This window comes from Macrobrachium rosenbergii, chromosome 29 (assembly GCF_040412425.1).
Source record: "Macrobrachium rosenbergii isolate ZJJX-2024 chromosome 29, ASM4041242v1, whole genome shotgun sequence".
Taxonomy (NCBI): domain Eukaryota; kingdom Metazoa; phylum Arthropoda; class Malacostraca; order Decapoda; family Palaemonidae; genus Macrobrachium; species Macrobrachium rosenbergii.
In genome coordinates, this window is record NC_089769.1 from 16,205,877 (window position 1) to 16,219,348 (window position 13,472).

The 13,472-nt window shown below is 34.2% G+C and overlaps 1 protein-coding gene across 1 annotated transcript in view; it reads left to right on the forward strand.

Annotated features, from left to right (window-relative positions):
- Positions 1 to 11,811, forward strand: part of shtd (shattered) — a 59,266-nt gene extending 47,455 nt beyond the window's left edge. The window contains exons 17-21 of the mRNA XM_067131155.1: positions 1,374 to 1,548; positions 2,439 to 2,726; positions 3,615 to 3,849; positions 6,895 to 7,020; positions 11,648 to 11,811. Of these exons, the coding sequence (XP_066987256.1) occupies positions 1,374 to 1,548; positions 2,439 to 2,726; positions 3,615 to 3,849; positions 6,895 to 7,020; positions 11,648 to 11,745 (922 nt within the window). The 3' untranslated portion in view covers positions 11,746 to 11,811. The remainder of the gene's footprint in view (positions 1 to 1,373; positions 1,549 to 2,438; positions 2,727 to 3,614; positions 3,850 to 6,894; positions 7,021 to 11,647) is intronic.
- Positions 11,812 to 13,472: the final 1,661 nt, after the last annotated feature.

Consider the following 13,472-nt stretch of genomic DNA (forward strand, 5'->3'; position numbering starts at 1 on the left):
CATGATTGAGGTCTGCCTTTTTCATTAGACATTTCACCATTTGTCTTTATTAAAAAGTAAGTTACTGCAAATGAGAAAGTTAGGTTTTTTTATCATATTATTTGAAGCTTATTTTTATTACAGTAGTCTACTTCTCTCATTGCTGTGTGAACCTAAGGTGTGCGCATTGGTAAACATGTTTACAATAGCAAACATACATTTTAACAATAGTGTCACTTTTTTCAGAAATAAAAACAGTATTCATAGTCTTATGAGTTATGGTATTGTGTAGAATTTAATTTAAGCTCCTTGACAATATTATTAGGAACTAAATGTGATATTTTTTTATCATGTAATTTTGGCTCTATGCTGAAGTTTGGTACAATTTAGAGTAACCCCAAAGTAGCTGTAAGTGGTACTCTACATGTAAGTCAACATTTGTTGGGAGCTTAGCATATGTTGAACACAAAAACATTACTAAGCACTTATCTTGTCACAATATAGACATGTTATGAAAGTATTGGAGGAAGAGCTGAGATACATTTTAAGAATAGCTAGAAATTATGAATTAACAATTGGTACTATACATCATTAAAAATTTCTTGGAAAGCTTTGTCATCGTAAAATAAACAAGACAGTGCAGGCTGAGTAATGGATACCAAAGATAACCACTAAGGACATTTGAGACAATAAAACTACCACCAAATAACATTTAAGAAATGCCTGGAGTATTAAATACAGTGTATTAAATACACATGTATAATCTTCTTCAAACATACTTGCATGTAGCATTCTTTCTTGGCTGGCCTCATTCATACATTTCTAGACAGAACCAATTCCAATCATTGCATCCAAGTCAGTTTCAGTAGTTATTCTTCTTTAAATCTTCAGCTGAAACCCCTTATAGACAGAGTCAACAGACTATAAACCAAAGAGGACTCCAGAGAGAAATCAGCCTGCAGAAAGAGACAGGTTATAGAAAAGGGTTATGAATATAAATAAATGTGAAGGAATAAATTTGATCACAAAGGATATATGAGGTAGTTTTCACAAAACACCCACACTATAAGAGGAATATACAATTGTAGATACCTATGTGGCTCACTTCTGTCGTCTGTTGTTTGACATCCACTCTGGGTGTGTCTTGGTCATGTACAGTAAAGTAGCACCATTTTATTCAGACCAGGTCAGTTTAGCAAAGTATTGTACCACAATCAATTAAGTATAGCCAACAGTAAACATTGCCCTTTATCAAAACAATCCATCTATAAAAACCATTTATAGTAATAGTGTCCTGATAAGCAGGTATGAGTCTTAGAAGCTTAATTCCTCAGTTACCTTACAGTTTTGCAGTAAAGAGAATGAGTGTTCTCACTTGGGCTCTGCCATTTCAGATTCTTAGAAAACGACAGTACTTGGCCTGTTTTGGAGACCCTTTTGCATTCAGGGGAAGGGTTTGCTGTGAAGTTGAAAGATGGACGATACCCCTATGGAGATGCTCCCTCTGGTTTTCAGGTTCAGTTGGCACATCTCTTAACTCAGGATAAATCAGCTCGCTGGACAATCAAGGTAGTATTAGTTTGAAACATTGGTTACCAAGTTTCTTTTCTTCTTGTCTTATAATCATAGCAGGAAAGGAGACTCAAAATACTGTAGGTACTTGTCGTATTGGAAAGTTTATTATAAAAAAAAAGGATTTTTTCATTTGGCAGAATAACCAAATAGAATGTTCTAAAACCTTTCCCGATGATTTTTAATTTAAGTAACCCTCATCTTAACAGGCCTCAACTTTGCAGACTTCTTACTTATCAGCTATGATATTATGGTTTTAAAAATTTGGTTAATTTACTTTTACTAATATTACAGAAACAGAGGAAGTCATTTACCCTTAATGTTTGATCATATTGTATGGTAAATATGTAAGTAAAAACTATGGTAAAAATGTTTCTTGGCCTTATTTGCTTATTGTGTTTGGTGTATTTCTGTTACTATATCAGGATATGTATGTCATCAGAGTTTTATGCTTGCCACTAGTTGATATTAACCTATATGACAGAATAACATGTTTTAAGCCTCGATTGATATGTATATGAACAAGAAACGTCATAGATACAAACCTGTTTCTTTTTACTGACAAGTTTTAAACTTTTGGTGACACTTGTGAACAGCAAACATGAAAGATGTATGCCATACAATGAAAACATCAAAATGCATTTATTGTGTGCTTTGGAATTAATTAAATTTTATTGCATTGAATTTTTGTGAGAGTTATCACTGGCAGCTCTAAATGGTCTTGAAAGCTTGCTTGCTGTCACTTTTCATATATTCCTCTCTTCCCATGTAGCTTTGTGACCCCTTGGGTTTTCCCTGCTCTGATGACATAAATTTGTTGAAATGTTGATTGTTTGTCACTCTCTAAAAGCAGTATTTATCTCCCTTGTCTCCAAACTTATTTTCAGGGGTCAGTTCTAGAAGAAGTCAGTGGTTGTTCTTCAAGGTTAGTGAGAACGTTAGTTGGTGGTTCGTCATGTCAGTCACCATTGACCTTCGAGGCCTCTGCTTTAGGACTGAGTAGCAGCAGTTCACAGATGCCATTCAACATAGGCAGTAGCACTGCAAAGGATGACTCTCTCCAAAAGTTAGATGATGAAGATGAGGCCTTTACTCAGGCCCTTGTGACCATTGTGTTCGAGTACTTATCTGTTGGCAAGCCTCAAGCTATCACTACTTGGTTAGCAGCTCTTCAGGTACAGGTTTTATATTACTATACTGTATTGTGGAATTTGGTGTATTTATTTGTAATAAGCACATTAAAATGTGATTTTTTAATGAATAAGGAAAATTCCAGTTGGGATATAAACAATTAAAATTAAAATGTTTTTAAGAGGCTCAGTGAAAGATATGAAAACCTTTAGAGCAGCTTTGGTTACCATAAAAGGGGCATTGAAACTTGACTGCAGTAGGATCAGTAAAACTTTTGATTATATTTGAGTGAATAAAAATTAGCTGCAGATAGTATTTACATATTTTGGGCAGTAGCACTGGAAAAATTGTCTATAAAAACTTTGAAATATGTATATTAAAAATATTGGAAATGTTGTAGACCAAACATTATTTTAAGGGCTTAAGTTTTAGAAAGAAAAACAGTAATACATACTTGCATATTTCTTTTTTTTTTAGAATGTTATCAGCATAGTGGTTAATTGAATTCTATCCATTGGAATATAGAACAGTCTCTCTGAGGATGTTGTGGAATTGGAAACTCAGAAGTTCAAGCAAAGATGCAATGCATTACTACCATAAAGCAACTCTCTTCATATTTTATAATTTGCTTACATTTCAGTCTGTTTATTTATTAATTTGTTAATTTTTTCTTTTCTAATAACTGATCTGTTCTTTCTGTATTTCCTTTTGCCATCTGTTATTTCTTTCAAATGAACACCCTATTCTTTGGAAGCTTGAATTTCAAGTCAAGGCCCCTGTGAGCTTGTTCTACATGGATAGGTTCATCTTCTGAATATTGTAGTAATAATAATAATAATAATAATTATGAGACAGACTGTGATCCTTGGTCTATAAAAGCTCAGGAATCTGAAATATATAATGCTATATTTATTTTCCTCTTTTACTTAAAGGGTGTCCGGAGAGTGAAAGGACTGAGCCAGAAGACAGGATTGTTATTGTGGCAAGTCAAGCTTATAGCTCAGGCAGCTCATTTCCTTTATTGTTTGACCTCGATGTCAGTTGCATCAAGGGATGTTATGGTAGAGGATGACAGAACTCCAGTGCAACTAAGCCCTCTTGTTTCACCTGAGCAAGCACTCTCTCTGAGCAAGCGATTGCAACTAATTACAGATTCATGGTTTAAAGGTACTTTACTTATAGTTTTGTTAATATAAATGTGAAGGATGTAAGTCCATGTCACAGAAATATTTTCACCAAAATTCATGGTTTGACCATTACGTAGGATCATCCATTACACAAGATATGTGGTATGTTGCGAGTTTATATTTCTGCAGTCAGTTGTCAAGGTCACAGATTAAATCTCTGCATTTCATCGCTAGGTTTTCTCATGAAGTACAAGGTAGCAGTCAGTTTTGACACTCATATTTTGTCTGAAAACATTGGTTTTTTTTTTTAGTATTATGGATGTGTTGCAGTGAGGTCTTTATAGGTTAATTTCTATCAAAGATGCTAACAGTTCCAAACAGGGGAAAATAAAAGGTCATTGCCAGTCTTATTGGCAGTTGGACATGAAATGCGATTGATAACTCTTATCCTCAGTGAGTTTTATACCCATATTGGGAAAGTCATGATTCAAGATGTAATCTTGTTTTGTCTCCTGATATCTCGATCAATACTACTCTGATAATAATACTAAATTAATAATACTCTGAGGCCTTTGCAAGTAGATTTTTATTAGGCACATGCACAATTATAAATTTTTATTCAAGCAGAAACTGATAGGTATTAAACCAATAAATCATGGGGGTAGAATTGCACTTATTAACATCTAAAAGAGATGCCATACTCTAAGCGCAGCGTTAGTGATGTACCTACAAGTAAAAAAAAAAAGTTTTTGTAAGTGCTAATTTAAAAAGCATTTTCTTTATAAAATGCTAGGTATTTTCCTCATTAGATGGTCTTTTTCATTGCTTGAAGCCTATGACATCAAACATACCCTCTTCATTACCATACTGAAAAAAGTACTTGGGCAACACCAGTTGATTTCCAATTTTCTGGAGATAAAAAGGCCGTTGTGTTTTATAAGGATATCAGAAAGTGAAAATTTGATATTGAATTAAAAATGAAAAAGTCTGATACTCATTAGTCAGGGTATGAATGCTGAGGCTTAATCTTCAGTAGACATATGTTATGAAAACATTAAAGACGAAATTGGAAACCGGATACGACAGCTATATCATAAAACTAGGAGAGCTGTTGGAGCAATGCTGATGGTACTGTATGTAGTCAAGATTATGGGAGCCAAATGTGCAGCTCAGCATCAAACACTGTTGAAAAGCTGAGAACCAGTTCATGATCAAGGCTTTGAATATGCACTACTTTCCTTCCTTCCCAAATAAATCTGTACAGGTCTGTGGTAAACCATGTCTCTGTTCACTGTGATTTGGTAACCATACGATGGAATAAAGATAGCCAGCTATAAAGATTTTAGATCAGTGAGACATCTATAAGCAGTCATTATCTGCATTTCAGCCCTTTCTCATTTTTCTAATTTTTTATTTGTAATTTTGATTTGTTGGTTTTCCTCCCAAAGCACTTTTGAGCTGGTTTTGTTGACTTCTTATTTTTGGTGCGAGTCTTACATATTTTTCATATATTGTATATCTTAAATTGTAATTGTATACTTATAATTGTTTTGTGTATACTGCTCATGTTGTGACAGTATTGTAGACTTGAAATTACTTTACCCTTATTATATATAATAACCTTGAATATTGTACAGTATTCAGGCACACGTTGCTCGTTTATATATTTTTGTTTGGTAGCAGTGTTTTCACTGTTATGCATTTTATTTTATAGTTTTTGGTTGGTTTCACACTTTTCATCTTGTCTCAGCATACTTAAAAATGATAGCCAGGTAACCTGGACAGGGACCCTCATCTGTTGTTTAGCGGATGTCAGGGATTGGTTTGATCACTTTTCTCTCTTGAGTAATACTATTTTACAGGAGTATAATAGGGAAAAGCCTGAAATGATATAGATATAGATGTTTTATTTCTGCATTTATGTATATGTCCCAGGTAAAACTGACACAATGATCTACTCATACAAAGAGAGTAAGAGATGAAATTCTTGATGATATGTAATTAAAGGGACCTTGATGATTTTAATGAATCATCCAGTTCTAAATTATCCCATTGTGAAAGCAATAGTAATTATGGCAATACATCATGTCACTGAATGATTGGTTTTTATCATAGGTCACACAAGAGATCCTTTGGTTTTTACCAGAGATCCTGACATAAAATTTATTTCAAGTTAAAAATAAAGACAACACTGTAGAATATTTTGAGAACATTTTGATTACAATTTTTAATTATTGCAAATGAAACTAACAGATATGCCAAGCACTCTTTTGAATGGAAAACAAGAAAATTTTGTCTCAAAATTCTTGTGTACAAAATTCGTGATACAATTGTACGATACAAAGCAGAAATGGATGAAAGTGTTTATTAGCTCACATAGTAAGTTGAATTGTATTACGATCATGCTGTGTAAGTCTCAGTTGTTATGTATTGCCATAATATATATCCTCTTTCAAACAGAGGATATTGCCTGCACAGTATACTGATAGTTTTTTCCTTTTAAGGGATTCTAATCTGTAACCTGTAATGGAATAGTAGCATCAGATTATATACATATAGAAATTAATATGTTTGTTTTTGTTGCGAAATTCACCAGAAAAACTGACAGTTTTTGCATTGCCCATACTACTCATACTTAAACTTAACAGGTTGATAATAATTATCAGATATAGGTTTTATTTTAATGTACAGAAAAATTTTAAGTACTTTGGTTGGAGAGGTTTTTTTATCAGAGATTTCAGCTGAAGTTAAGTTTAATGATCAAATTTCATGACACTTAGTGACTGAATGAGCACCTTTATTTTTGTGTGTTTCTCATGAAGACTGTTTATAGAAGTCACGTGTATTTTTTGAATTGCAAATTTCACTGCTGTAAAACTACGAACATATGCAATTTTATAATTTTCTGTGGGCTTTTAAAGGTAAGTGTTGTAGCATTTAAAAAATTTGCACATGCATAAGAGCCTATGTGCAGTACACTATAACAATATTAAAACCAAAATGCCACTCACTGAATAAGAACCTTTGCTTGCATCTTAAGTTAATGTCATAATGTGTATTGAAAAATTGCCATCTTTTCTTACAGAGGTCAATGAGGAAATTTTGCGATACTGGAAGGGAGATTTCCGGAAACCCTTCTCAGCCAAATGTGCATTTACTTTGCTCATGCAAGACCTGCCGATAAACAACACTTCTTTGAAAGATGTTCAAGGTAACGTCATTAATTCATTTAAAAAGTCAAATATGAACATTTTCCCTTCTTGTTCCTTCTCCATTTTAAATACTAATGGCAAGGAAATATTTGTAGAGGTACTATGCATATAGGATACATGTTTAATATAATAACTGACCTAAGTTTAGGTCCTTTCTAGTTATGTTATTTCTATAACTATTTATCTTCCTTTTAATTTGTCAAGTTGCCTTTAAATTATTTATTGTTCTTGTCTTTGCCTAAGCTAATCTTTCTTTATGTTTTTATGATGATTGATTACTTTTTTATATTGCTTTATTTTTTACATGGTTATGAGTAGGTTTCAGGTGGGCAGGTGATTTTCATTATGTAACTGAGTACGAAAGTCAGTGTAAATTCAGAATAAATCTTGTATCTAAGTACATTCTAACATGTAGAGTGTTAGTGTCACTGAATATTAAAGTACATTGTAAATTCAAAATGAATCTTACATCAAAGTGCATTGTAGTAAGTAGAGATATTGCGTAGTCATAGTGTAAATATACTGTACTCAGATTCATCGTAGATCCATCCTAAATTAATCTTACTTCGGAACATATAAAAAGAAAAACCCTGTTTCATGAAAACAATAGATGTTTTTAAATCTGCCCAGAGTTGGATTTGGTGTCAGTATGACAAGACAGTATACAGTAGTTTTTATTTCTAATTAATATATTACTTTATGAAACAAAACTTTTTTTTTTTTACTAATGAACATTTTAAAACATTTAGCTTCAAATATTCATCATTCTTACAAATCATGATATTTTGTACAAACTAAAATTTGTTCTCTTCGAAACTGAGTGCCCCGTAGGCGGGTAGTGCCGTCAGTGTACCTCATGCGGTGCACTGTAGGCATTACTTAAGCTTCTTTGCAGCATCCCTTCGGCCCCTTGCTGCAACCCCTTTCGTTCCTTTTATTGTACAGTACCTCCTTTCATATTCTCTTTCTTCCATCTTTCTTTCCACCATCCTCTAAAAACTGATTCATAGTGCAACTGCAAGGTTTTCCACCTGTTACACCTTTTAAACCTTTTTACTGTCAATTTCTTTTTCTGTGCTGAATGACCTCATAGGTCCCAGTGCTTGGCCTTTGGCCTAAACTTTATGTATTCAGTCAATTTATTCAATTCAAAACTGACTGGTAGTCAGGCCTTGGTTATTTTTATTTATTAGCTTACTCTCAGCTCCCACAGATTTCACACATCATCATTATACTTGGTTTTAAATTGCCTTTTCCCTTTTTGGGGTTACATGTGATATGAATATTCTAATCTCAGTGTCACAACTCTCCCTTTCATGATACCATCATTGCCCTTCCTTCAAGGATGACTTGCTTCTTTGCCTGGTTTGAACTTGGAGACTTACAATGGACCAGGCAGATTCAGCTAACCCAGTGGTTCTTAAACTTTTTTGTAGACCCCACGCCCCCCCTATCCCTGAAATTTTCGCCAACTGTAATCTATAAATAATATGTTATCTATTTTTATGCTATTATACTTATCATAACAATAAAAGACAATTCATAAACAAGATTTGAAATTAAAATTTACTTGTATTTTGAATATTTGGCATGTTTTGAGATAACAATTAGAAAATATATGGAAGCAGTGATAACGTTTTTGGCAATTTTGTAATTAACATCACAAATTAAACAAATAATAGGCACCATCTGGCAACTCTGCTTGCGCCCCCCTTGGAAGCTTCTGGCGCCCCCATAGGGGGGTGTGCGCTCCCAGTTTAAGCACTGATCTAACCCCTTTGAAGCTATTCTTAAATACCAAAGCAAAGAAGTCCCCAGCCTTGAAGAACACATTAGCCTTGTAGCTCAAGCAGGTCATCTTGAGGGTCTATTTAGTGTTTTTGGGGATGAGTTCGGACAGCAGACGACAAGAGCCATGTTTGAGCAGTTTCACCTGCCGTGGAATACAAACTATCCTTTAGCCTCAGTCCAGGTGATTGCATGATTGTTTTCACAGATATGAAGGAAATTTGCACTGTTCTCATGTGCATACCTCTTCATTTTTCTGCTGGTATTTTCTTTTTTCAATGAGTTTCCAGTTTAATTATTTTAAAAATCGGTATGCATCCTTAAGTATTGTCAGGATAGTTCTTTATAAGTTTTTTTATCGTTTTATACTTAAAAATTACATTAACTCCATTTCCATTGAGGATTTTATTGATGAGACTAATCAATTTTATTTACCAAAGATTTTTTTAAGTTATCAAGATTTTATAAAAAGATTGTCACCGAAATGTATAACACAAAAGTTGCAGGAATTTGTTGCATTTGATGTTTTCTTGTTTCTTTTGTTTTAAAGACTTCCATAATTGTTTTTTAATACACAATGTGGTGGTTTTTCAAGAGATATCAGCATAATTATAACAAATATCATCTCATGCTCCTTTTTGAAAACTTTTGAATGTTGTTACCATGCAGCCTGCCAAAGCACAACAGGAGATATAAAATGGCTGCCAGTAAAACAAAACACATGAATGAACATAAACAATGAAATGGCCAACACCAAAATATTAAGTTAAATTACTCTACTTCAAGGAGTAATTACATGCAATGAACACTTAACAATTTAATAACAAATAAAAGGTCAAGAAGTAGTTCCACACAATCCAAGTATGTAAATAAACATCAAATAATTATAAGAATAAATCATCAGCAGTGCTGTGGTGAAGGAAAATCTCTTTCTGGTTCCCCACGTGGGAGGAGATTGATTAACAATTTGCAAACCAAGTTCCTGAGTCACACATGATAAAGCATCCCTCTGAAAGAGAGAGATGTTGAATTAAGTATAGAGCTAGCATGAAATGAAGCCCTAACACAATGCAACTGAGTTATTAAGTTTTCCTTAAATAACAACATACATGTGAATGGCACAGCCAGTAAACTCACTTTAATTGCACTTTTCCTAAATTGGAATTAAATTATACACACAAATGACAGATGGCTTTGGCATAGAGGAGTTTGTATGGGGTCCAAGGTGGGACTTGGGATGTCATAAGAAAGAGGGCAGGTGAATATCACGGTAAGGACTAAGGGGAAGGTTTCTGGATTAAAGGAAGGAATAAGGAATTAGGACGACGGAAATAAGGTCGCCACACTCCCCTTGCACTGATTAGACTTGCCTCGGGATATCTTTGTGATGTAGTACACTGAGTTGAGGCCCAATGGTAGAATTCTCATGGCATGGGCATGTCCTTCTATAGTAAGAGCGGGGGACAAGGCACATCCTGCTGCTAGCAGAGTCTGCCAGCAAGTATGCCGTTAGCTTTCTCTTCTAGTCTGAGCTGGGCAGGCATTGTCCTCAGGGCAGCGTCTCACAAGATGGCGGATGCTGCTGGTCACGTGACACTCCATCAATAGGCCTAAAAGGTACCAGAGAACTCACAGCAGAAATAGATAAGATTGGGGAGTGGTTAATGGAGAGAGAGACTGCTGATTTCAGCGCCATCTTGGGCCTCTATGCGTCGGCCATTGTAAAGGGTGGCTTGTGGAATGAGGTTAAGCCTTCATCCCTTAAGAATGTGTTTAGAAGCTTCATTGCCTATCATTTCAACCAAATTACTTTCATACTTATTAGTTTCATGCACCATCAAATAAAACTTAGAAAAGTACTCATGTTCAAATGAACTGTTACTTATGACAGTTCTTATTTCCAGCACTACTGTTATCAAAAGTAAAATTATATGGTTTGAAATTTCTGGCAACCCACCCTCATCATCTTTGATTTCTGCAGGAAAGAAATTATTATCACTGAAAGTCCTACAAGTACCAATCAGCAGATGGTTAAGACAAATTTGTTGTTCGTTTGTGACCTGTTCCTCTAATATCTTCGAAGACAATGGCTTTATTTAGGGAATGGGGTGGAAAATGTGTCTTCATTGTATGGAAACACTGTGATCATTACTTTTTTGAATTTCCCATCATTTTCAAGATAACTAACTAGGGAAAGCAAAAACAAGAAAGTAAGTACGATGTTTTAGGCACTAGGATCACAGCCAGGATGAAAAATCAGTTAATCTTAGGCCTGTATGTGGCACAGTAGGGATGAAAGGGTTAATATCTTCATTGGTACAGTTAACTAGGTAGTGATATGCAAGTAGTGCATGTTAAAACTAACATGCCGTGAAATTTAGAAATAACATACACTACTGGTATATTATAATTGCGAGGCACAACTTCATATAACTAAAGTATGTTAATAAATTATTCCGTAATATCAGCACAATCATCAGTACAGGCTTCAAAGATACTGTACTACTGTACTCAGTTTCTGAATTTAAAATGTAATGATAATATTTTTACACATAAAACCTAGATTAATATTACAGTAAAAGATTTTTTCATTATACTGTATACGAGTTAGTTTAGTGGGACAACCAAGTCACAGCTCCATACTGTACAGGTATATATTTTTTTCAGTGGTAATCTCAGTTTAGATGATAATTAGTTCTAAGTTAGAATATTCAAGTTTTGTCTTGATGTTATTAAAAAATACACTATTGCTTCTTCTGTTCTTGTTGAATTAAATTCAAGGTTGCTTTGATAGTAAGCTTAAGAAAACCATTGTAAGAAGTAATTATGATTTTCCAGACTGCTCTAATCCACTGGCATTGCTGTCTACGCTGCGGAAAGCTAAAGTGCCATCGACAGCAATATCTGGACTGGTGAGAACACTCTATTGTTCATAGTTATTTTGTATTTAAATTCTTTGATATGAAAATATACAATTTTTATAAAATAAATAATGAATATTAGTATGTTTTATTATCTTTCTATTAATTAATTTTAAAGATCTTGGACACCAGCAAGAAAAAAGAATCTGGTTTCATTTTTGTTTGGTAAACTCTGTTTTGGTTTTAAAATCCTAAGAAAATTGGAGCAGTTCATGCAGAAACTTGGTCACCTAACATAACTAGTAAGTGTTGATTATTTTTTCGTAAATATGTACCACTTTACATGTTGCACAAGTTGAGTCATGAGAAATTTTCCTGTAATGAGACCTTAGAATACCATTTATTGCTATCAGTCTGGCTTGTGCCACGTTGGTATTGTGCTCATTAAATTCTGTTATTACAATTTGTAGAAAATTCTCTCAATGACCTATAACTAGTGTTGAAATTGGCATTTGTATTTTGTTTGAAGGCACTTCTTGTCCCTTGTTTATTGATTTTCAACATTTTGGGAAGGGTGATATGGGTCCTATTTACCATTACACTCACTTGGTACTATTTTCATCCAGAAAGAAATGGCACATTTTGGATTTTCTTTTAAGAACTTCTTCATCCACATCTTTTTCACTTGATGCAACATAAAAACTCTAGTCTTCTCCATTAGAGAAGGATATTTTGTTTTGCCAAGGTACACATTTCTTGAATTTTTGTTGTCTACTTATCCAAAATTGAAACATTGTATAAGAAAAATGTGTCAAGCACTGATGTCATTTTGTTATCAGTCACTCATATGTTTGCAGTCATCGGTTACTATACATATTTAGGGGCTCATTCATCTTTTTTTTTTTTTTGCTAAGGTTGTTTTTTACATTTCAGCAGTATGCTATTATCTTGGAACAACCAGTACAGTACAGACCTTTCCTCAGACCTTTCCTCAATTCTCAGGTCTCTTATTTTCATCAGCCAAGTATTTTGGTCATTGTCATGCACCTGAATGGAATCTGCTGCACACAGTTTGAGCTGATTGGTGTGAGGATTAAAATTAGTCCAGAATTAGAGTTGAGGGCCTGCAGTTTAAAATTTGGATTAAGTTTCCAAAGCCTGGTATTGGTTTCCATAATCTCAGGACTAGAATCACTGCACCCACACTCCACCTATACTTTGCCTTGCACAGTCTACTGCCATCAATGTTAAAAGTTATCTGCAGCATCTCTTTGGTCTCCAGGTGCCTTAGTGTATATTTATATATTCCTTTAATTGATTTGAATTGTGTGTTCAGTCTTATAATCTGTTACTGGGACTGCTAGGTTATTCAGTGCCATATTTATAACTGTTTGTAGCTAATTACTGATAGTTATTTTTGAAATGAACCTTACCTCTCCATTAAATAGCTTTTACTTCTGCACCAGCAGTAGTTTGACAGATTGGAAAAAAAACGAGAACACTCGATTTCCTATGAATACCCGTCTTCTGTCCATCTACTTTCCCCACCCACCCACCAGGGGACTAAAGGTACAAACACTTGTAGCCAGTCAATCTACTTCAGTCGTTGGTTTGAGTAGGAGTTTGACAAATTGTACTCGGTTTTCTGTTGGTTTCTTCTTTTATTTTTGTAATATTCATTCAGTAAGAACATGTAAGGTTAGAGTTGCCATAATAGTCATATTCCAGTTTTGTTGACCCTCATGATATGTTTTTGCTGAGGGAAAGGTTATGATTGGATAACTATGTGAATCATAGTTGAA